This window comes from Labrus mixtus, chromosome 21 (assembly GCF_963584025.1).
Source record: "Labrus mixtus chromosome 21, fLabMix1.1, whole genome shotgun sequence".
Classification (NCBI taxonomy): Eukaryota; Metazoa; Chordata; class Actinopteri; order Labriformes; family Labridae; genus Labrus; species Labrus mixtus.
The window spans coordinates 23,438,599-23,463,350 of NC_083632.1; the positions used below are offsets into that span (position 1 = coordinate 23,438,599).

General features: G+C 40.7%; 4 protein-coding genes across 5 annotated transcripts; 2 read left to right on the forward strand and 2 right to left on the reverse strand.

The window, feature by feature from the left end:
• Window positions 1-1,389: 1,389 nt before the first annotated feature.
• mfsd1l (major facilitator superfamily domain containing 1-like) lies at window positions 1,390-10,011 on the reverse strand. The gene is made up of 13 exons (XM_061028317.1): window positions 9,784-10,011; window positions 8,133-8,233; window positions 7,915-8,024; window positions 7,710-7,765; window positions 7,455-7,598; window positions 7,204-7,362; window positions 6,328-6,443; window positions 6,121-6,221; window positions 5,443-5,554; window positions 5,233-5,370; window positions 4,995-5,134; window positions 4,804-4,915; window positions 1,390-4,505 (listed from the first exon to the last, which is right to left on the reverse strand). Exons 1-13 carry the CDS (start codon window positions 9,803-9,805, stop codon window positions 4,359-4,361), a joined length of 1,458 nt encoding a protein of 485 aa, XP_060884300.1. The 5' UTR covers window positions 9,806-10,011; the 3' UTR covers window positions 1,390-4,358.
• Window positions 10,012-10,335: 324 nt separating this feature from the next.
• LOC132955472 (probable crossover junction endonuclease EME2) lies at window positions 10,336-15,209 on the forward strand. Its single transcript, XM_061028320.1, has 8 exons — window positions 10,336-10,902; window positions 11,822-11,943; window positions 12,157-12,252; window positions 12,373-12,491; window positions 12,588-12,666; window positions 14,082-14,197; window positions 14,316-14,505; window positions 14,779-15,209. Exons 1-8 carry the CDS (start codon window positions 10,443-10,445, stop codon window positions 14,932-14,934), a joined length of 1,338 nt encoding a protein of 445 aa, XP_060884303.1. The 5' UTR covers window positions 10,336-10,442; the 3' UTR covers window positions 14,935-15,209.
• On the reverse strand, window positions 15,210-20,989 carry LOC132955470 (SPRY domain-containing SOCS box protein 3-like). Of its 2 annotated transcripts, none has more exons than XM_061028318.1 (7): window positions 20,834-20,989; window positions 19,118-19,253; window positions 17,824-18,007; window positions 17,497-17,684; window positions 17,242-17,344; window positions 16,272-16,397; window positions 15,210-16,176 (listed from the first exon to the last, which is right to left on the reverse strand). In XM_061028318.1, exons 1-7 carry the CDS (start codon window positions 20,956-20,958, stop codon window positions 15,638-15,640), a joined length of 1,401 nt encoding a protein of 466 aa, XP_060884301.1. In that variant the 5' UTR covers window positions 20,959-20,989; the 3' UTR covers window positions 15,210-15,637. The 2 variants fall into 2 exon arrangements, with proteins under 2 accessions (XP_060884301.1, XP_060884302.1); XM_061028319.1 differs by having other exon boundaries at window positions 19,118-19,286; window positions 20,834-20,932.
• A 488-nt stretch (window positions 20,990-21,477) lies between these two features.
• Window positions 21,478-24,730, forward strand: nubp2 (nucleotide binding protein 2 (MinD homolog, E. coli)). The gene is made up of 7 exons (XM_061028321.1): window positions 21,478-21,618; window positions 22,106-22,221; window positions 22,331-22,529; window positions 22,675-22,829; window positions 23,665-23,775; window positions 23,889-23,958; window positions 24,475-24,730. Exons 1-7 carry the CDS (start codon window positions 21,603-21,605, stop codon window positions 24,612-24,614), a joined length of 807 nt encoding a protein of 268 aa, XP_060884304.1. The 5' UTR covers window positions 21,478-21,602; the 3' UTR covers window positions 24,615-24,730.
• The last annotated feature ends 22 nt before the right edge of the window (window positions 24,731-24,752 follow it).

The following is a 24,752-nucleotide window of genomic DNA, read 5'->3' on the forward strand; positions in this document are numbered from 1 at the left end:
TTTAGGTTGTATCTGCATGGTAAACAGAAGATGAGAGACTCTTGACCTTCCCTCTGTTCCTCTGACTTTGACCTTTGCGCCGCAGAAGAATACATCCTTCTAATCCAGATTATAAAGTGGAGCCGGTATCGTATCATAAAATCATATTATCTTAATCTAAAATAAATTACCACCGTGTCTGTAAAGGCTGAGCATGTTCTGTATAATCTTTGTTTGGATTATGGTTTAAATACAAAGAACAGCTGGACACACAATTATTCATTTGAGGAGTCTTTCATAAGCAGTCTCAGTAATCTGCTGTAACATTCAGCCTGATCCACAGTCTTTTCCTTCTTGTCTTTAGAGCAGGAGACTCTCCACTTCTAACCTGGCACAGAGTCAGGACACTGGCACCCTGTGTCTGAGTCTTTATAGTAATCTCACCTGAGTATTTGAGGACTCAAGTTTATTTAAGGGTAGACGAGTCAACCTACAACCTTTTACAAACTCTCAGATTTTTTCTTTTGGGGTTATCACTGCCTAAACCTATTCCGATTGGGTAAAAAAAACGTTAAAGATCTACCACGTGACCAACTTTATCCATGAAGAAAAACAAACATGTCCATTCACTATTCAAGCACAAATGAAATGTTGCTGCAGCTCTTTAAATGTAGTCTACATTCTTTCAGTCGATGACAGTATCATGGATGTGACCTGAAGTGCGGTTGTCTTGACTAAAATACTCTAAATGACTGAGACAAAGGTTTCTTACTTGAAATATCTTGTTACAGGGATTCCAAGTAAATCAAATATAAAAGTGCACATGTGAAAAAACAGCTGAAGACCCAGAGCGAGGTTATAGTAAAATCGACGGAGAAAAACAAACAATCACACGCAAATGAAAGCAAATGTGGAAAGAGCTCCACCTAGTGGCTATAATGTGGTACAAACACTGAGCTGAGTATTCAGTAGAAAATGATTCTGGTTCTTATTTATATCGTTATTTTATAACCATATATATTGTAAAGTAGTTGTGTTAATATCGTCCCTTTGTGTAAGTTATTTTTTGGGGCTTTTATTAGATTAGACAGCAGAAGAGAGACAGGAATATGTTGGGAGGAGAGATATATCACTATCAAGCTCCTCAATGTTACGCAGAGCTGCAACTCAGGGATGATAATGGTCTGCAGGGTTTATTAACCAGGGCTACTCTTTTACATTTAAACACTGTTTCTGTGAAACGATTTAATTAGGTCTGCCCAAAGTTCCCTCTTTGGATCAGAAAGTGTTAGAAATGTGGATTCATGATGCTACTGTGTGAATGTGATTACCGTAGCAAAGAGACAGACTATGACTAACTTGTTGGTGTCAAACATTGTTCAGGACATACATGTAACGCAAAGTCACATGTGGAAACAGGTAATATGATTTTATTTTTGCTTTTCTGTGATATGAAATAGATCAAAAATCCCTTTTTTCAAAACAAGAAGCGATATCCAAAAACACAAAGACAAAACATACAAACAATTCACTGTGTTGGGTTAGATCAGGGGTGGGCAAACTTTTTGAATCGCGGGCCACAATGGGTTCTAAAATTTGACAGAGGGGCCGGGCCAGGAACAGATGGATGGAGTGTTTGTGTGAACTAATATAAATGACATGTAAAAGCCATTACATGAAAGGATTTGGCCTTTAACAGGTAGCAAAGCATGAATATGCAAGGCTCATTGTACAAATTGATTTCCAAATGCATTCATTTAATTACACTCATTCATGTGTGAAAATATGTCCACAGCAAATGCAAAGTCACAAAGCCAGTTCTTGTCGCTTAGCTCAAGAAATTCGTCGGATTTCCCCATTAACTCCAAAAATGCACTGATCTCCTCTTTCAGCTCCCACACTCGTTGAAACACTTTGCCCAAACTTAACCAGCGGACACGAGAGTGGTACAGTAAGTCCTGATGATCCGCATCAGTTTCCTCCAGGAACATAATAAACTGACGATGCTGAAGTCCCCTTGCTCGTATCAAGTTAACAAGTTTTACAACTGGATTCACGACATGATTAAGCTGCAATACAGACTTACACAGAGATTCCTGATGGATGATGCAGTGAAGGAAAATAACATCCTGGTCAGGGTTTTCCTCTTTCACTTTATCCTGGATTCTTTTCAGCAGCCCAACATGTTTTCCAGTTAAATTTGGTGATCCATCCGTTGTGACATTGGCAAGTTTACTCCAAGGTAGCTTCATTCTCTCGATGACAGCAGACACCTGGTTATACAAGTCCTCTCCTCGCGTTTTTCCTTTCAGGGACTCCATGGTCAAAAACTCCTCCGTTATCTCAAAACTGTCATTAATCCCTCGGATAAAAATGAGGAACTGAGCAGTGTCTTTCATGTCATTACTTTCATCCAGCGCTAGTGAATATAACTTAAAGGACTCAGCCTTTTTGTTTAATTCTCTGGCTATATCTTCGTCAATCAGTTCCACACAGTGAGTCACAGTCCTGTGTGATGAACTGATTATTTCAAACTGGCCTTGGCTCTCCGGACACAAGAGACCTGCTGTCTCTACCATGCATTCTTTTAAAAACTCGCCTTCGGAGAAAGGCTTGCTAGCCTTTGCTAATTTGAATGCCAGCTAAAAACTTGCCTTGGTAGTTGACTCTTGAATCGCAGTTTGTTGGTGAAAAAAATGTTGCTGAGTCTGTAAATTATCCTTCAACCTCTGAGCCGCAGCCGCCAGTTCTTGCGGGGACTGCTTGCTAGCGTAGTTAGCATGCTTCGTAGCAAAGTGACGGCTGATACTGTACTCTTTGAAAACTGCGACAGTTTCTTGGCATATCAGGCATACAGCCTTTGATCGGACTTCAGTGAAAAAATATTTAGTTGTCCACTCCGTATTAAACACTCAGCATTCACTGTCCACTTTTCTTTGATCCGCTCATCTTTACAGAAGGGCTCATACGGGTTCATAGGGCAAAGTGAATAATACACCACACTCTGAAGTGCGCCATCTATTGGGGAAACGCGGGCATTACAGGGGAAAACGAACAAGGTTTAATTATAATAAAATTTAATTTAATAATAATATAATTTGGACAAGTTCGGCGGGCCGGATTAAAAAGCCCAACGGGCCGTAGTTTGCCCATTGTCTTTTATGGTTCTAACCGTTAGAACCATAAAAGACAATTACAGTATATTCACACAGACCTGACATATTTGTGACATTTTCTTTACATGACATAAAAAGATTTATGTTTGGCTGTCTATGTTCTGATACCATGTTTCTGTCACTACTGTCTGTCTTATGTAATACTTCAAAAAGTGAATATATGTAGCAGTAACCGCTGGCCCAGGAACATTACTTTTGATTTGAAGAATAACAGTCACCAATTTACTCTTGAACCATTCTGATGCAAAAGTCAATTACAACTTTTATTTAATTAATTGAGCTCTAATTATAAAAATATTGTGTATTTTTCTTATATTTATGTGCTCATGTTTATTCACCATGCTGGTAACTGTAAGAGTCTATTTAATCTGATATTAATATGAGGCTGTGATAGATCTGGAATCTCTCCTTCTTTCTTCTCTGTGAGAAACTCTTCATCCTTAGATCTTTACTTTAGGAGCTCTCTTCAGGGCTAAGATGCTTTGTGAATACCTTTAATCTTTACCAGGATAGTCTTTAACTTTAACGTGTTCCAGCTCCTCCAGCTGTCTGTCACTGTGGCTCAAACTTTTCTCCCTTCTGTTTTCGTCATGCCCTGCTGTCACTCTCCACTCTTCCGGTGATTTGTTTCCTTTGAATGCTGATTTTAGCTCGGCTTTTGTCGGGCTCTGATGGTTTTAAAACATGTTTTTTTATCAGAGAAAACCTGCGCTAAAATCTGTGTGCGAGTGTTCAATTCGAGAGTAGCGAGCGGGAGTGAGAGCAGTGAAACCTCGGTTGCCTTTTAACTGTGACACACCTGCGCACGCACGAGCGCTTATGATACGTTGATGCTGTAGCAGTTATTAGCACAACGTTTAAAAATAATTACTGACAAAACACCGGCATGACAGGATAGCGCTGTGAAATTGAGAACGTGTTACTGTCTATTTTTTTTTTCAGGCAGTATTTGAACTGACCCGAGCTGGTCAGCTGAACGTGCAATCAGCTGGCCCGACTCTGACTCTGTCAATCATTCATCCGGGCCAGTTATAATGTCGAACCCTGACCTAGTTGACTGTTAATAACCATGAATCATTCTGAGTCAATGTACTGCTTTATCATACACTGTAGTAAGATGAGGTAATTCATCAAGTCCATGATCAAAATAAAAACTAGTACATACAAAAATATATCAAGAGAAAGAGAAAACTGTTGAAAAGCTCAGGAGTTGATAGAATGAGATCTGACCGCCTCCTCTTCCTCCTCGTCTTCCTCCTCCTCCTCCTCCTCTGCCTGGTTGAGCGGCTCTCTGTCCGAGTCTCTCTCTGCTGCCTCTGACCTCTTGGTCGTCTTGTTCAGGGTCCCGCCCTGGAGAGGAAAAATCACAAACTGACTCAACACACTGCTAAATTCAGCAAACAGACACAAACACATGCTTCTTTTACATACTTGTATCATATATGTTTTAAATGTTTGTTCTTTGTTTAACTTCTATTTCAGTTTCTTGATTGTAGCAGACATCTGTTTACGTGTTTCCTGTTTTTATGTCCACCGTTTTGCACCAAAACTCCAAGACAAATTCTCTTTATTACGCAAAAAAAAAAAAAAAAAGTGGATTCCGATTTTTGTCGTAGTAAATAAAGGAGCAGTGTGTAAGATTTCTGACCTGTCTGCGGTCGACAACATTAAGCAGCACTGAGGTGACGATGCAGCTGACCGTGTTGGCTAACATAAAGATCATCATCCTCTGCCAACGCCACAATGGAATCTTGGTTTCACTGGACAGGAGCAAACAGAAAGTTCAAACACATGACATATTCTGTCTGCGACAACATCCTCATCTGAACTACTTCCTACCTGGACTTGGTACCCAAAATCTGCCCGACCACCAGATTTGACACCCCGATCCCAATCATCTGTATGGAGGTGGCCATACCCATGGCCGTCCCCAGAGTCGCCTGAGGAACCACGAGGGGGATGGACGGCCACATGCTCGCCTGGGAGACGACACAGAGGGATGAATTAAAGGAACAAGCCTTTCTAAACACGATAACAAACTTATTTTTGGACATTTTTGGGGGGGTAGTAAACATACTGCTGCGAAAGAGTAGGTGATTCCGAGCCATATGGTGGAGACGAGAGGCGGTACAAATGTGAAGGCGAGGAGCCCGAACACGGGCAGCGTGAGGACGGCACAGGCCAGAGCAAATATGCCCCTCAGACCCACAAAATCCTGAAACAAAGAAGTGACAGATTGTGGAACAGGTAAGTCAACAGGTAAGATATCCAGGTTCCAGATACTTACTATGAGAATGCCCACGCTGGCCGAGAGGATCAGTGAGCTGTCGTAAACCGCCCCGGCAATGTACGCCGCCTCCTTCTGACTGTAGCCACTGTACTTATCCTGAATGAACTTACTGGACAGGGAACAAACAGCAGACAAAAAGGACTCTTGTTAGTGTGCTTGGGTCATAATAACACAGTCCTGAAGTTATATATAGACTTGAAGGGGCAGGTAAAGTTACGCAGCACATTTAAGATTATAACATTTTATAGTATTTAAAGGCAATAAATGATCACTTAGCTTCCTGGGAACACTGATTTAATATTATCTCTATCGGGTCCCTTGTTCTTATGTTGAACCATACAGTGGTTTATTCCTGACTCCTGCAACAGGGGCCTGTACATACATTCCTTTTATGTAGTCCTCATTGTGATTGCAGTGCATCCTAGAATGTCTTGGTTATGTATTTATTTACTTATTTATCTATCACTGTTGTCCATAAACTGTGGGTTTCATTGCCCAAGGAGACCACACGAGGGTGTCAGTGTACCAGCGCTCATCTTTATCAAGGACTGATTTGTTTGTAGTCTCTGACGTACTCCGCCTGATGTTTGTAAATGTCTGCATGTATTGGGTAGACTGTGGAACCAAATTGCCCTCTGGGATAAATCCAGTTTTGAATGGTCTAAGTGGCTCTACCTAGCATCTGCGATGAACGGGAAGATGCCATTGTAGAAGAACATGATGGTGAGAACCAGCAGCCAGTATCTCAGCGAGAGGAGCTTCACATCCTGAATTCTCTAAATAAACACAGAGAATCATTTAGTCTTCACACTGCAGGACACAAACAAAGAAAGAAGTTCATCAAATGTTATTTTAAAAAAGGCGGTCAGATCGTGTTCATACCACTTTGCGGGACTCCTCTTGAATGGCTCCATCAAGACCGAGCTGTTTCATTCCGATCTTGTCCATCGTGCTGACGAGAATGGCGGATGCGAAGCCAAGCACACATAATATAGCACCTAGGAAACAAAGCATCAAGTGACATTAAGCAGGAGGGAAAATGTTACGTTCACACCCTGAATACAGAAATGGATGTAGCCACCCTGAAGTCAGACATTTATATAAAAGCCTCTTTTGAAGCCTTGGGGGCAGCTTTAGGCCGTCAACATCTTGGTTTTCTGGAACTATAAATGACCATGTTTCAACAACAGGGTGGATTTGCACTGGTATGACTTTATCCTGGTTTAAAGAGGTACGTCCTTAAAGGGATACTTCACCCGTTGAAACATGAATCTGTATTAACATTGGGTCATATATGTAGTAGAAATGTGAAATAACTTTTGAAGTTGGTGCCTTCTTGGCCGAGAAAAGACAGAAAGTGTCTTTTTGGCTCGTGGATGAAAGACAACAACTCCCAGAATGCACAGCACCACAGGCCACTCCCACTGAAGCTAGGGTCCTCTAGTTACAGACATTTACTACAACACATACCAAGCTACCGAGCAATATGGCGGACGTTAAGTTTTGATTCTGGGAGTGAGGTCCCACCCACTGATCTGTGATTGGTCTGTAGCTTCAGTGGACGAAAACATGAAGACTTGTGTTTGTCTGAGGTAATAAATCAGCTGAGAAGTAGAGTCCCTGTTGGCCATTAGAAAAAACAGTTTTAAGGCACCTCCAAATTGGCTTCACTTTGAAACCAAGAGGCGACGTCCACTTCTTGTATACGTTCTACTGTCATGCTTTAAAGTTTGAGGTTTCCATCCTCTCGTTACGTACCACCCCAGAGGGTCCACTGCATGCCATATTTTTCCTCAAACTTCTGGGTGAAGAAGAAGTTCAGGACCGACCCCAGACGAGAGAATGCCAGGGTCACACCGAAAGCCAAGGCCAGCTCCTTCCCTTTGAACCAGAAGGCTGTGATGCGGTTCTGAACAACTGATAAAAAAAAGTAGAGGAGAGAGCGGTTTAGGAAGCTTTCTCTGAGCTGACACTGCACAAGCATGTGACTTCCTGTAAAGAGGCCTTACTGGTCAAAGATCCGTTGCCCGATCCAAACAGTAATCGGCCTGTGAGCATGAGCGGCAGCAGGTAGGGAGTTCCTTTAAAGTGAGAGCCCAGTGCAAACAGCGACGAGCCCAGAACACACAGGAAGGAGAAGAGAAACACTCCGACTGCAGAGAGGACGCAAGGAGAATCAATTCACACAGAGCTACTTTACAGAAGGCAGTTGTTCTGTTGTTGTTTGATTGAAAGATTTGCAGATACACTTCATTTAAACTCACAGCGATTTCCTAATTTGTCAATCAGGAAACCAGCAAGGACAACCACGACTGCATTCCTGTAGATAGGACAGAAAAACACAAAGTCAAGCTTTTCTACGTTCAGTATGTTACAGCACAAGCTGTGTGTGTGTGTGTGTGTGTGTGTGTGTGTGTGTGTGTGTGTGTGTGTGTGTGTGTGTGTGTGTGTGTGTGTGTGTTTACTTACGTCCAAGCATATATTGCATAAAGCAGATTATACTGCTGAGGACTCATCCCCAGTCCCTCCACACAGTCCACTGTCCCATTGATCACGGTGGAATTGGGACATGTCAGGTTCTGTCAGACGAGAGAAAGCCAGAGATTAAAGTCATTTGATATCATCGTGGTATGTGGAGATATCATCATCTATAAACTGGTCTGCCCTGCGACCTCAGACTTTCTTACCCCTTGGAACTGATCCTGCAAAACACTGGGGATGTCAAAGCAGAAGTAGGAGCCGAATGTCAGCAGACAGTTGAAGAACAGCACCACAAAGCGATAATACGCTGTAGAATAACAAAAAGAGTGAAGAATGAGTCCTTCCTGGCAATTTCAAAGACAGGTAGAAAAACCAACACCTGTGTTTTTTTATACATAGAAAATCAGCATGAAAGTTTATACTTTATTGTTGCATTTATCACTTAAGACAACTTCATTTATCCCTGTCTGTGGTGGAATCTCTGTAGTTATTTAGATTATAATGTACAGATGTCATTATGTTTATTTACTGTTCTCTAATGTCAGTCAGACCTGACAGAGTTCAGCTGTTATTAGAACACCAAGTACAGCTTAGAGAGTGTCAACTGTTCTTCCTGATATCTGTAAGGATGTTTGGTAGACTTGTTGTCTGCTCCAGTGTTATAGACGTCACAGATTAGTCTAGGTGGGTCAATGTGACCCTGATAATGGTAATGTCTTTTAGGATATATGCGATGCCTTTTGAAAAGTTCTGCAGATGTGATTGAGCAAGACACGAGTACAGAAGTGTGATGTTGAATCATGTCTCCTCATGAGTATTCTTCTTATGTTTAAACTTTCATCAACGTAAGCCATCTGAGTCAACTGAGTCTTATTGTGTGGAGTCAAGTCTTAGTGATTTCCTCAACACAGAGGGCAATTCTGTTCCACAGTCCACCCAGACAATGCAGATATATTCACAAACAAACAACAGAAGGAGATTAATCAGAGACAACAAACAAATCAGTATTTAAAAAAGGTGAGCGTTGGCAAGCTGATACCATTGAGTGGTCTGTTTGGGCATTGACACCCACAAGAACCATTGATTACAATGTTCATTCTGAACATACTGAAAAGCATGTGTTCATATATAAAACACTCTGCTTTGTACAGTCTCACTTAAAACTTACATCATTGAAAGAAGCAAATAAATGCCCTTCATACTTAAACTAGTGAGCATTACAATTTACTGCCAAACTTAACAAGTACTCATAATAAAGACAGGATATTATCATGTGAATTATACTGACTGTAATTGATTTATTTCATAGTAATCATCTGAATCTCATATTTACCAAATACCTCATGGTGCCAAATAAATATTTGAATACCAAACAAGTATAAAGTTGTACTGAGTGGAAATACGAAAGCTACGTGCAGTACCTCAACAGATGTAGCCTACTTAGTAAATTCTCACACTGAGAAAAAAAATGTAATTTTAAGTAGAGAGGAGCTTAAAACACTCCGTTTGGTCTTAAAGTATCTATAGCTTAACTCGGTCCATTGAAGACCTTCATGTTGGCCTCCAGAGGAAAACAATCTGTTGTTGTGAGAGTTAGCTGAGTTAGCTTAGTGTGTTAGTAGGCTAAATTAAACAGCGAATAAGACATTAATGAAATAACAAACCATTAGGCAACTTCCAAGTTAGTCACATGAGCTTTTTCAAGAGACTTGAAGTGTAAAGTGCTGAGTGGGTGGTTCTGTGGCCCGGTCAGTTTTTAGGGAAGTATACAGAGGGTTGTGAAACAGGGGTCTGGATGTTCACAATACAATGATTTGAGCAACTTCGGTCAAATAAAAAAAATATATTCAGACGTACCTTTCTCTGCCGGCTGCGTCATGGTGAGAAAAAAGCACAGTGACTACAAAACAAAAAAGTATCACATCATTTCAGAGTTGTTTACATGGAAAGCTGGTGAAGCAGGTTAGCAGTCTGCTGCTACGATTCTCCTGCTGCGGTCCGCTGGCCACAGCTTTACTAACCACATGGAAAGACCTGCAGCTCTGCAGGGACGCAGCAGATCGTTTGGAAATCTCCGCAGACAGCAAACGCTACGCTGGATTCAGTGGGTTTTTTTCTTTGTTATTCCCCAAAACTTTATTGAGCAGTTTCAGTTTTCCATTTAAAGTATTTTCTACAGTTATGAATAAGAAAAAACTAGAAGCCGAAGCAACAATATAGGTTATAAGATAGGTTATATTCTAAATTTTAAAAATACATTTTAAAGTATTTACCATAAAGCTGCAAGTGAATTACATCAACGTGAGCGAAGTATAAAATCACCACATTATATCATATTATATTATATTTAATTATATTATATCATATCATATCATATCATATTATATTATAAAGCGCGGTTTACTGTTTTGTCCCTCAGCGGACACCGTCGAGTTGAGACGGATTTCATTTAGGAAGAAGAATGTGTGTACGTAAAGGTGTTTGGGAAGCTTTTGAATATGTCTTAAACATATGAAATGTCTGTTCTGCGCAGAGCTAAAACATGGGAAATATCTGAATCTGAGGAAAGCGACACTGAAACGAAAACCGAGTTAAACCAGGAGGAAAGCAGTCAGGCAGCAACAGTCAGCAGCAAAGTGTCCATAAAGAATCAGACTTCAGACCATTCCTGCAAAATCACCCAACTACCTGCAGACAACACAAGTGAGTCAGTTAAAAGTTCTTCACTGTCTCCACCGCGAACAGATTTACTAAAACCGAGTCCTGCAAGAAAACGTCGCACCAAGGGGGAGGTAGAGGCGGAGAGAGAGAGAGCCCGGGAGCGGAGGGAGGAGAGGGAGAAGCAGAGAACAGCCAGAGCCAGGGAGAAGGAGGAGAAGAGACAGCAGCAGCAGAGGAGGAGAGAGGCGGCAGAGAACCTAAAGAGTCTGCGGCCGGAGAACTGCCTGAAGTGTTTGACTGTCTGCATAGATCCAGGTACACAGGCTGACCGTGCTGCCTTCACATGCTGTCGGAAAATATCATTCCAGGAGGTGTACAGGGAACGCTTGTCCAAAGTCAGGGATTTATTGACATTTTTTTGGCATAATACGTTAAAATAAAAAAGAAAAGTGTATAATGATTCACATCAGAACGACACATTCAGACAACTCATCAGAACAACAAGGAGGCAGTCAGAGGACACATAACAGGGAGTACAACAAAACTACAAACGTTTGTAGCAGAATTGATGGACAAATTAATCACCAGGTGAGCAAAAGACACTGACAAATGTGTGGTCATGTGAGCAAAAGACACACCGAAACCAGGGTCTGTAACACTAAATGTACCTTTAAAGGACAGTTAGACACACACATCCCTTTGTTTGCACATTTGGAACCCCGTAATATATAACATCTGGAGAAGTTTGATTTTAAGACATGTTAACACAGCTTGTTTGTTTATATATTTTTGTATGCTGCTGTGCCATACAAGCTGCAGACAAATAAGTACAAACACTTGCTGAAAGGAAGTTGGTTCACAGTGCTTATTAACTGTATTGCATAAAATGAGTTTCATCATTTAGGTTTTCAACATTTATTTTTGTAAGTTTACTAAATAAATTGTATTTAAACAAACTATTTTTAGGATGAGGACTTCTTGGTTTCCCTAAACATAGCAACAAATAATTTAATAAACATGCAGATCCAGAGGTTGTAACACATCTGGTGACATTTTTCTAGCTACTGGATGATAAATCAATAAAAAGTCTAGTTAAATTTCTTTTGTGCTTACCACACACTTCCTTACATCCATCAACCAACAGAAGTACTCGGGTAGTAGCTTAATTTTTCTTAACAAACCAGAATTGTTCAAATTGTAAATCTGTAAAGAGTTTGGGGCTTTTCTTCTCCAGCTCTTCTGCAGCAGGATGGCTCAGACTTCTTGCTCGACACCCTGGTTACATTTGAATGGAGGTTCAACATTGAGAGCAAACAGCTTCCACACAGCATCACCTGGACGAGGGACTTACCCCAGGTAGGGACTTAATGTAACATAAATACTGTGTTTCACTTCTGCAATCCTGTAGCTTTGACTAGGTGAAAATATCAAATGCACACGTACTCATCTGCATGTATGTTTGTTTCTTTCCTCTGTCATGATGCTTTTCATGTCTTGTGTGAAGCACTCTGAATTGCCTTGTTGTTGAAATGTGCTATATAAATAAACTTGCCTTGCCTATGTCTGTAGAGAGGAGATGGCAGAGAAGGCTTTTTAGAGGAGGAGCAGGTGACTCTGGTGCTGAATATGACTGAGTTTATGGACATGGTGATCTCCTTGAAGAAAGTAAGCAACCTCTTAAATTGTTAATAATTACGCTTGTTGCACGCTCACATTAATGTCTCTGGTGGTCTTAGTTACATCCATGCTGCATTCTAAGCACTCCTTCATATTCCTTTGTTACAGCTCCAGATGCTTGATAGTGAAGAGGAGGAGACGGGTACAGGGTCCATCCTCAGTCTTCTTTTGGAGTGTCTCAACCGTGATGCTAAGAAGGTGGTCACTCTCTTAGTGACAGACTACAGGTCAGTGTATGATCCATAGATAACAGAATGATTACTTTCTTATGTTCCAGCTTTCATTACCTATGGTGTTAACACACATGTTCTTATTGCCAACAGGACAAATGCTTGTGATGTGCGTTTATTAGACGAGACCTTCCAATCCAAATTTGGGATGGAGAATGTGGACGTAGAGGAGGTCAGTTCAGAATCAGAATCAGAATCAGGGTTTATTGCCAAGTACATTTACACATACAAGGAATTTGACTTGGTGTATTGGTGCTAAACAATTAACAAGGAAATAAAGCAGAACTAACAACAACTTAAATAATACAGTATAAGAAGATATTACAATATATAAAACAGAATTTAAAAATGTAAAAAATAAAATAAATAAAAAACACAAAATAAAAACAAAAATAAAAAACACAAAATGTACAAAAGGTGCAATGTAGGAGCTGTGCAGTGGACTATGACTAACTCTGCAGCTGGTTGATCTAAAGTGTTCTTTTTCCAATGTTTTACTACCCAACGATTTTTCTGAAGGTTGAAAGTTAACATTTTTTAAATATTGCACATAATTAACTTTTTATAGTACTTGAGCTGGGCTGCTTAAACCATGTATGTAATGACTTGAAGAGCTGTGTGAATATATTTCAGTTATTAGACTGTGAAATTGGCAGTTAGTGTTTTAGTTGTGTTTGTTTTCCTCCCTATTTATGTGGAAGTGAAGTCAAAGACTCTGAATTGTCAGATTTTTTTTATGTTGCTGGGTCATGGTTGCCAAGCGATTGTAATTGGAGAGACCATCTAGATATTTCTTGTTTTCTTTTTGAGTGAGGAGCAGGCAAAATATGATTTATTCTTTTCCCTGCTCCTTTCCAAACATGGATTGGGATAAAAAGTTGTGAATCGTTTTCTGTGAACGTTGTGTGTTTTGGCATGTGCAGAAGAAATAAATAAGTGAAATGAAATGAAATGAAATGAATATAAACATGGACAACAGGTTTTCACCCACTCCTGTTGTGCAAAAGTGAAGCCAAATACCCCTTGCAACAGGCGCTGACAAGTTGCACTGGTGATGTCATTTGAAGCCTGAGTTGTCCAGCAGAGATTCTGCTAATGTATGGACATCCTGCACCTTCTGCTAATCAAAGCACACCTTTCACTGCCTCAGATTGGTACAGTCCACAACAGAACTGACTCTTATGTTGGTTTTCAGTTCAGTTTGTTTAGTTTCCTCTACTCTGCTAATCCGGTAAAGACCCCCGCAGGAGCGGCATTGACAACGGAGCTTCAATCATAATGTTACATCCGCTCTTTTCACCACCAAGTAACTAAAGTTCTGAAAAATGAACACTTGGTGATAAATCAGCTTTATAATAACTAACTATAATGACACAAAACCATTTGTGAGACCTCTGTTTCTATAAGTATTTCAAATTTAGTTTTTCCTTGTGTCAACATTAGGTCTGCACGAGGAGCGCTTAATGTTTTGGCTTCACTTTTGGGGAGCTGTCGTGTCGTCCATCTTTTTTTATACCTTTCATGGCTAAAGCTAATCAGATCTACAAGATGAGGGGTTTCATATGTTATTTTTCCATTCCTCTCCAGGTTCTTGTTTACCTACAGCTCTACAAAAATATCTCAGTGGTGTTCCTGGATGGCTGGCAGGAGGTCACTGACCATGTATGTGCTGTCACCAAGGCCTTATCCAAACGCCCTTTCAAGTATGCAGCCATCAAAGTCATTGTCACATTAAAGACTCCAAACTTTCTATCAGGCATTAAACATCCATGATCACTAGTTGTTCATTGATAATAAGTAGACTTATCTTCATTTTGTCAGACTGCTGAGCGAGCGAGCAGAGCTGCCCTTCTGTGTGGACGGTTCCTGGGCCAGCGGGGTGCGGGTAGAGAGAGACGGCTCGGGGCTGACGCAGGTGTGGTGCAAACAGATCCAACAGCTTAACAGAGTTAGTCCTGCTGTGGCTTCAGCCGTGACAGCAGCATATCCGTCACCGCCGCTGCTTCTGCAGGTACGCATGAGGACAGGCAGGGGGAGTGGCCTTAAGTCCTATTAAACCATTCACTCTCAAAGCAAGACACATTTACATGCATAACAACTTATCCAAAATGATTCTTTGAAAATGAGATATAAAAGCAAACTTGTTTTGTCTTTTGCTTGATGAAGAGAAATGAAATGTTGGAAATGTTTGAGATTAATCAAATTAAAAGTGAATTCATAAAATCAGAAAAAGACATACATTAAGTAGAAAACATTGTTAAATAAAATATGTCATGATTTTTAGGCATACCAGAGTTTGGAGTCGGAGGAGGACAGAAAAGGACTGCTGGCCGGTGTGTTAGCGAACAGTGGAGGTAAAGAGAGACGTGTAGGACCGGACATTTCTGCCAGAGTTTACCGCTGCATCACAACCACCAACCCTCAGCTGGTCCTGGACTAACGTATCAACATGAAGACCAGAGAGTGAATGGATGTAACTACTGAGCTGCTAATATGTTGATGTCTAATAATGAGCCCTAGATGTTCACCAAAAGCACTTTCTATACACATGTTCTGACTCATGGAGTGAAATCTGATCACAAAGGATGTACAGTATATGATGTATTGTTCTGATACAGTGCTCTGTTTATGTATCAATGTGAGATAAATTCTTAGATGCCCCTATTCATAACTTGTTTATTTGAAATGTCCTATAAAAATGAGCTGCAACAGAAATTCTCATTTTGGTTTTATTTTATAGAATTTCCTGAGTAAGAAAGTTCATTACAAACTGCATATAGAAAAACAAATCATCTTGTCGGCATGGTTACCAAACAACTTTTGGTATTTAAGCCAGACGCTGATAATACAACATGTTAACTGTACAAAAAGTAATTTCTTCTGTATCAAAAAAGCAGATCCTGTCCTGTCTGGACTCTATCCTTCTGAACAGTTTTACCTGAAACGCTCTTAGGTTGGCATAAATAAAAAGTGAAAAGGTGCAATACAAATGGTTCTCATTAACCCGTGTATAGATGTTGGATAAAATGAGAACCCTGGTATCCCAATTCTCTTGAATGTCTCACTGCCTTTATAGTTTCTTACTTCGCCCATTCATTGTTTGAATGCCATGAAATTAAAACCTAAAAGTTTTTACAGCAGAGTCATGTCCAGCGGCATCTTTTGCACTGGTAATCCTCTGGCTCAGAGCAGCAGCTGTCGTAGTCACTGCTGGGGGGAGTGGGAGGGCAGTGGCATGTGCAGGGTTGAGTCTGCAGTGACGTCTGACATGGGCACGGGTAGGGGACAGAGTCAGGAAGTGGACTGTTGCAGGGGCTTGGGGAGGCGCAGGCACTCAGGGTGGAAACTGGACTTGGGACGGGGCTGGAAGGCCGACTAATCTCCTCCGTGAAGACCTCATTCAAGTCCGGGTGTTCTGGTAAGTCAGGCTCCGGGCTGCTGCTGCTGAGGGTGAAGACCCAGCCGAGCTGTGTGTGGAGGAGGGTCCGCAGGCCGGGGGGGAGCTCCACAGTATTCAGTACGTCTGGGCAGGAGGGCAGCACTTGGCGGAGCTGGGCACAGCAGAGGTACTGCAGGGAGGTGGGTGTGTAGCAGGCACGGATCACCTTCATACTGCTCTTAGCTGCTGTGGAGCAAACCATGGGGAAGAACTTCTTGTTCTGCAGGCGCGTGGCAGCGACACCTGTTGGAGCAGAAAGGTGGTACAGTGAGATCGCCTGAGGGGAGATAAAGATGCTGCTGATGAATAAGATCTGTTAGTATTACAGAGAAACACACCTATGCAGTATCGGTTCTTGTAAAAGGTTAGGGTGCCGTGCCAGGTGTCTAGGTGAACTCCGATGATGGAGCCCTGACCAAACCGAGTGGAGAACTTCACTTTGTCCCCTTTGTGCTGGAAGTGACCTTTAAACACAAAGAGATGCCAAATAGGTGAGTAATGGTAAAAAAAAGTATTCATGGAAGAAGTATGTAAATGTAGCAATACTACAAAATACATTTCTACAGGTTGTGCCAACTAAAATCTTATTAAGTGAAAGTAAAAGGACGATTTATCAGCAGTAAAAAATGAACTTTTAATTAACTTCATGTACACTGTAGGTATTTTAATCCAGTTGTTCCAATGTAGAGCTTTGCCCCATCTTAGGGGTCACAAGATGAATCTGAAGGGTCTCAAGGGACTGCAGATGTAAATTAGCCCAAAGCTAACTCTGGTGCAATGCATCAAATGGTTACATTTATGTTTTAATTGCACATGGTCCCTTACAAATAAAGTTCAATTGAATTTAATTGAATTTAATTGAATTTATTAAATAACAGGGCAAATGGAGCAAAACTATGAAAAACCTGACAGAATTGCATGTATTTGAGAATTGTACAAAAGAAGAAAATGGACTAATGTGTGTAGCAGAAGATTATGTTGTCTTCTCTTTACTGCCCTATTTAAAGAAACCTTTAGAAACATTTAAAGAATAACTTCTGAAATGTGTCTTGACCAGTCACTGCTTATTTTACACAATGACACAATGGTTTAATATAAAAAATGTTTTTATTTTTAAGTTAAAAATAGTCTAAGTCAAAGAAAAAAAGACTTATAAGTTATAAAAATGCACAAAGTCAAATTAAGAAGTGTGGAGTTAAATACAATAAAATAATCAAGTGAAGTACAAGCACCTCAATATTTCACTTTTCAACATTCTTCATACCAGTGGTGGAAAGCCTCAGTGGTACATTGTGTTGTTTTACTGACCTGTGTATGAGAGCCCCCAGCTGTCCTCATCGTGGCCCAGCAGGCTGCCAAAGCTGTACTTGAACTTCTCCAAGTTCACCTCTGAGGTCCCTATCCCCACCATCTGCACAATCAAACATTCAAATAAAAAGGATCAAACCAGGTTCATCAACAGCAGTCGTTGATGATCCTCAACATCAATAAAAACCAAAGTGAGATTTCCAAATAAGCCCGGGTGCCTTTGTTATCTGAAGAAGTAAAGCTTCTGCTACCCACCATGTCAGTTCCGTAGACAGGAGATGTCATCTTCACTTCCCAGAAGTGTTGGCCGTCTGCGAGCTCCTTGGTGCCACGGATGGCCGCTGTGCCGCAGCTGTAGTCGGAGTGAAAGGTCACCTTCCTACTGTCACAGTTGAGGAAGGCTCCAGAAGACTTAAAGTGCTCATCCCACACCCAATCAAAACCTGAGGAGACACAAACTGTGTTAGTAATATATCTGAATGTGTAGCTATTGTTTAGAGAAGTTAATTTAAGTGGGATTTATCAACAAACAAGTCCTTATAGTGTCCCATCAGTCATATGCTGTATCTGTATTCTGCTCACCCTGATCCTCCTCCCCACAGAGGCAGTCACTGGTGACACCAAAGCCCGGGCTGAACTCTTCCTGTCGCTCACACTGGCAGAAGGACTCCCCTATCACTGGCTCCGTGCTGGGCAGGGCCACCGCCTCAGACTCCATCTGAGAACTGGACAGATAATCCACCTCAGACTCCTGCGGGTCGCTGATCTGGGTGACACAAACATTGCAAACAGCATCTGGTAAGTCCATAGATGTGGCCATGGTCCAGGCAGGGATGTTGGCTCGGCAGGAGGGAAAAAGGAATTAGATCAGAGCACAAGAGAGGAGCCTGAGGATTTTAGGGAAGCTGTGATTTTGTAAAGAGCCGGCAGGGAGAGAAACTGAAGGAGTGCGAGGTTGTCCTGTTTGGATTTCACTGGGAGCAAAGTGAGAGCCATCTGACCTGTATGTCATGTTTCACAGGCTGAACAAGAATGCCTTTTCCCTGAAAGCTGTTCCTGCTTCCTATTGGTGAAAGATGACATGTGTGCCCATAAGTAAAATTAGACCCCTTCCAAATATAACAAGCCCCCCTTTCCCTGCCTTTGATGACCTGACCGGGTCTCCCTGACGGCCTTTTCAGAGAAGAGGCAGTCCCAGTGGAAAACTACTGGTGCTCAGAAGAAATCCTTCTTGTTCATTTAACTGTTTTTTATATTAAACACTTCTTATATCAAGTTAAGAAAAGATGCTTAAGTGTCTCAGTCTGCAGCCAAAACTTCATTATTATCATATTAATAAGCAAATACAAAGCCTTACTCAGGATGTGTGTGTCCCACACACATCCTGAGTAATCCCAGGGGGGTATTTTGGCCTCCTTTTTATTTCTTCCAACCTCATACATTTTCCTTCTTTTATAACTCTTTAATTCATTCAAGTATTTTAAATAATTATTTCTTAATTGTTTCTTTCATGATCATGATTTTATGACCTGTCGGTTTTATTTTGCTTCTTTTATGAACACATTGTAACTCAGAATTAAAAAGTGCGTGATAAAAAAGGTTACTGGTATTGATTGTAAATGTCCTTTTGGAGTATTGTGTATTTGTGCAGTGTGTGTATTTTTCTTGTTTTTAAATGTTATCAAATGCAAAAAAATTAAAGTATATATTAGATTACATATACTTTATTGTCCCCAGGAGGAGTATATATTTAAACAATTGAAATTACATTGTCAAATTGAGCAACCTACTAATAAAAACATATTTGAATTCTAAATTTCTCACTTTCCAGACTCTTTTCTTTCTCAAATGTTACTGCCTCCTCATAAAATCTCACCTGTGTAGTCGTCCGGCCCTCCCACTCCTCCCTGTGCGATGTCTGGATCATTGCCATGGCATCTGTCTCGTGCCGTGTTTCAGTCAAGGCCACGTGTCGAGCTCGCCCGTTCCTGCCTCTCCTCAGCATGGCAGCTCTGTGGACAACAGACCTGACACCTTACCACCAGCTGGCAGGGGCCACATAGACCACACACACACCAATGTAGGTCAAGTAAGGTCAGTGGTGAACTACATTTCCCAGCTTATATATTCTTACTCAACAGATGCATATCAGATGATACAAGAGATTCAGGATGGAAGAGAGCATGACATGATGTTTCATATTAAAGAGGGGTTTAGTAGAGAAATTACGCTGATTATAAGTTTTTACAGCAAACAGGGACTGACTCAACTTTTTAAAACGTGTTTGCATGTGTTCTCATATGTCTCACAAACTTGAGCGGCTGAAAGTAGGTCAGTTATTAACAGTGACCTGGAGACATTTTTTAACTACCTCACCCTTCTACACCAGCTCTCACATTGATTGTGAAGTTGCAAACAATCCTTGTGAGGAAACGACGCACATAAAGACTGAGCCCTGTGTGCTATCCTGCCTTTTATCCATCAAGCCCATATGTCACAGTTGGCAGCAGGAAGTGTTTCCATGCACTTGTTTAACCTTTAAACCTAACCCTCTGCTCTGCCACTGTGGCAGCGTGTCTGTCAGCGAGCTGCATCAGCCCATACACAGATAAGGTCACATGACCTGCTGACTGCATTGTGTATTGATCATAAGATATATAGATATATAGGTATATATATATATAGATTTGTGAGACCTTTTTTTTATCCTGGGTCAAAGTTTGCATCATTATTACAATGGGAGACATTTTAATGTGACAAATGAACACTGAACAAGTGTGTTTCTTCTAAAGACAAAACAACAATCACGGAAGTTGATGCAATAAAAATAACAAAAACATTTTAGGAATTTGTCCTCCATCTTTGTTGGTGAAATGTTTTTACAGAATAAAACAAAACAAGCTTTATTCTTAGTTACCTGTATAGTTGTTTTTCTGACACTTTTTTTTACATTACAAACAATCATTATGAGTTCACTCTTTAATAACCCAGAAATGACTGCAACAAGTTTTTACTTCGTCAACACTGTCAGCCTGATAGCATGTCTCTGTTAATGCCTCCTCTGAACACAGCAGCTGGTGACTACTTTGCAAGCAGGTGCAGGAGATAACTGCCATTAATTTAGATTAGCTAGTCTGGAGCTAGTCTCAATTTAATTGGTCTTTACCCTACATACTGTAAATGCATCATCTGGACAACCCAGTGAAGACGCACTACAGTACCTTTGCCAACCATAGTTTTGACTGATATGATATGGATGCAGTCATATTAGAACAAAGACAGTGACGTCAATGGTTTTCTTAGATGTCAGCTATTCCCAGACTGTCTTACACAGACTTTCTATTCAAACACAACAGTAGTGTCTTTTCTTAGCGATCCACACAAGTTTAGACACAAGTCAGAGCACATGGACTGTCTTCAATAAGCTCTGCTAGTCACCAAAGATAAGAGCATCATTTCAGTGTTTAAAACTCATCATACTTTATTTACATTCAACACTATAACTGTTGTTTTGCGTTAACTTTATCTGGAAAGTCAGTCAACCACAGTCCAGTACAAATCCCTACATTTGAAAAACGATGTATGTTCTTACCTTACAGTAGTCTTTCTATACACAGTCTTGCAGTGGCTCATTGGACGCTGCTGTGCCTCTGTATCCGCCCGTGTGACAGGTGAGTTTGCACTCTGTCCCACTTCTGACAGGCTAGACGTAAACATTACAGCTCCACGCCCCTATCTCCTTCTTATTGGTTAAGAGTCACATTGGGGGAGGGGTTAATGTCATTTATTTACTGAATTTTCGCTAATATGGGTAACTTTTCTTTTTCACGAATTATGCTGCACCTTAATGTGTACATCCTGTAGATGAAGGGCAAAACAATTAAAAGAAAACAAACAGAAAAAAAAGCGCTGTCCTATATTTAATAATAAAATGTATACAAATATTATACTACGTAGATTTTTTCAAGCATTCTTTAGGACTAAACTAGCGTATATTGCAGCTTATAATTATGTTGAATAACTCTTAAGGTGAACTATTGAGCATGTAGTTTATCTGACAATTGGGGAAAATAGCATAATCAAAAAGAAATCCTGCGTTGTCTGGAGAAAGCTGCTTACCTTTAGAATGGGACATTTTCCTCTAAGTTTACAATTAATTAAACCTCAAGTGTGGAAAAGCTATTTTAGCTATGTGACGCAGTTGAATGCACCATGGTTTGCGTCGGTAGTCTATTGGTGGGATTGGATTAAAGGCGGGACCAAAATGTAAAATACGCCCAGTGATTGGTTAGGTGGCAAATGACGATCCACGGAAGTACTGAGCTGCGCAGCGTGCATGATTGAAATCTCACATCTAAAGTATGGAACCAAATAATGGTAGGACAAGAAGTTATTAAGAAGTTTTACCATTAATGTACTGCTCTTTTTGAAGCTTGTTAATCCGAACATTTTAATATTTGTCGTTCTTTAGAGAAGGCAGCTGTAAGAAAAGGCTGCGTGTTCTGTAGGCTACTTGTTAACCAAGAGTTTAGCTAGCTGGCTAGAGAACGCTAATAAAGCAGCTTTAGTTTTATAGTTTTTTATTTAGCATACCGAGAGGTGTTTGTAATGCTCGTATTAGTTACAGAGAGCTAGTTTATAGTTACTAACGTGAAAGTCCAGAGGAGGACCTACTTGTGTTGAACTCGGGTGATGAAACATTTCTCTCTGACCCTTCTTCACTCGGGTTAGGGTTAGCTGCTAATGTACAACTAGTCACATGACAGTCTTGTGATTATTTGCTGACAGTTAACTTTGAAATATTTGGTTGTGTATCTACTGTCCTGGCGTTAAAATAAAAACATGTTTTTACTTTCCACATGAGACGGGAGCTTGGATCTGGTCCGGCATGTTGTTCTGATCCTGTCCGGGAAAGGAGGCGTGGGGAAGAGCACCATCACCACAGAGTTAGCGCTGGCTCTCAGGCATGCTGGTAAGAAGGTGAGTTTAAAGTTCAGACCAGAATACAGAGTGGCTGTAATGCACATACATCATTCTTCAAATATCAAGAAATGAGTAAACTGACTGGATGTTAAACTGTGTCCATCAGGTAGGCATCCTGGATGTTGACCTGTGTGGGCCCAGTATCCCCCGCATGCTGAATATAGGCAGGCCTGATGTGCACCAGTGTGATTCAGGATGGGTGCCTGTCTATACAGACGCAGATAAGAGCCTCGCCCTCATGTCTATCGGCTTCCTGCTGGAGGACCCTGATGAAGCAGTGGTGTGGAGGGGACCCAAGAAGACAGGTATGCCACTTGTTTTGGCTCTTAACATTAATAAACAGACCTATTGTTGCTTTAACATTCATGTCTTATACTGTGTTATTTCCACCCACTGTATCTTGTCTATTATCTACTTTCTCTCTCCATCTCTGATTGTTCTCTCCTACAGCTCTGATTGGCCAGTTTGTGTCAGATGTAGCGTGGGGAGAGCTGGATGTGCTGCTAGTGGACACGCCACCAGGGACGTCTGATGAGCATTTAGCAGTATTGGAAAACCTTAAAAAACACAGAGTGGATGGAGCTATTCTGGTCACCACACCTCAGGTACCCATGAGTCTGTGAAACCCTCTACATATAGGATGAGCAAGAAGACTAAAGATAGTGTAAGGAACAGGCAGTAAGGGAAGGTTCACACAGTTTTAAAGAAAGCTCACATGTGGCTGTTTATACGTTCAGCCTGTTGCAATAAGTAGTCTGAGATAAGATAAGAAAAAGGGTTTGATAGCAATGTAAGAGAAATGAACCAGCCCATGGCTCAGTTTTGTAAAGATTGACAGAAAAACAAATTAATATATATTATGTTGTCATATGTAAGAGCTTACTCCGATCACTGCTGTTCAAATCTAGATTGAAACCAAAGTTTAAAAAAATGCTTGCATATTATAACTCAAAAACAGTCAGAAGTACAGATGTAGAAAGCTCAGTTATTTTGCAGTACACAAGTTAACTGATGTCTCTGAATCCAAAATAATTTCAATCAGCAGAAGTGCTGCTTTTATTAAACACAAGGTCTTCATCAACTATTACATTTACCTTGATCTTCACTTCTCACTCAGTCAATGTGCTAGCTTGCCTCGCAGCGCAATGAAGTTGACCCCAATTCATACTTGGTAAATAGTAGCTAGATGGGGTACCATTATATTGGCTTAAAATTATGAATGCATGACCCACGTGTCAAGGGCTCCATCTGAAAAAAGGCTCTTATTTTCATTTCATTGTGTTTCTTGCCGTCTTTAGTGATTTGCTATTTGATATTTTCATATCAGTATGACTTAATGTGCGGAACTTCTGCTGAGATTGTGCTGTATATTAAAACATTTTTGTAAGAGGCATCATGACATTCAGTGAAAATGTTTTTGTCTTGTGTTGTTTCCTCCAGGCAGTGTCAACAGGGGATGTGAGGAGAGAGATCACTTTCTGTAAGAAGACTGGCGTTCGGATCCTGGGTATCGTCGAGAACATGAGTGGCTTTGTTTGTCCACATTGTTCAGTAAATACTTTCATACCATCAAATGTGTACTATTCAGAAGTGAAATATCAAAAATGCTTAATGAAATTGTGTCACAATCATGTGATATGTAATGTAATAAAACATTTTTGCAGGAATGCAGCAACATCTTCTCAAAGGGAGGTGGTGAAGAGTTAGCCAAGCTGACTGGATCGGTCTTCCTAGGTGAGCTCATTAAATAACATGCAGTGCTCGCTTCCAGCCACAAGGTGTCACATCACACTGTGAGAACACATCACTCCTCTCCCATCCATTCATGATTTAGGAGGCATTTTACATCACTAGCTTGCTGCTAAAATGGTCGATCCAGACTCCAGTGCAGAGGTTTAAAATAGCTCAGTAAAGGCACGATGCTGGTTATCAATGATCCTCATTCAAATAAATTGATCTACTATATTTGCCTCAGTGGTTATCCGCTTTGTTTGCGGATCAATCCTGTGAGTAATGATGCAGCTAATTCAGCTTGGCCTGTGGCTGCGAGAAGGCAGCTGTGTGTTTGTGCTGCGATGCTTTAGCAATGCAAGTATTTGATAGGTCAATGCTCTGAAACACCCACTTGACTCTTACTATTAATTATCAGATTATTCAGTAGTATATTGAGGCATTAAGGTAGTGGTAAAGCATTCATGAACATTGATATATCAGGTGTTAAATACATTCAATGCTTTTCCTCTCTTCCAGGTTCTGTGCCCTTGGATCCTCTGCTCAGCTCGAGCATAGAGGAGGGCAAAGACTTCCAACAGTCGTTTCCTGACAGTGCCACCTTCAGTGCTATCAGCAGTATTTCTCAGATTCTTCTAAACAGCCTCCAAACTGCTTAAGCCATCAGTTTCTTTCTGGATTGTGTTGTGAAAAGTCCTGATTAATGCAGATGTAATGATTTCTGTTTTGATATTCATCTTGTACAGTTGAACATCGTATAAAGCTTTTTACTTATGATCTTGTGCGATACCTTATTT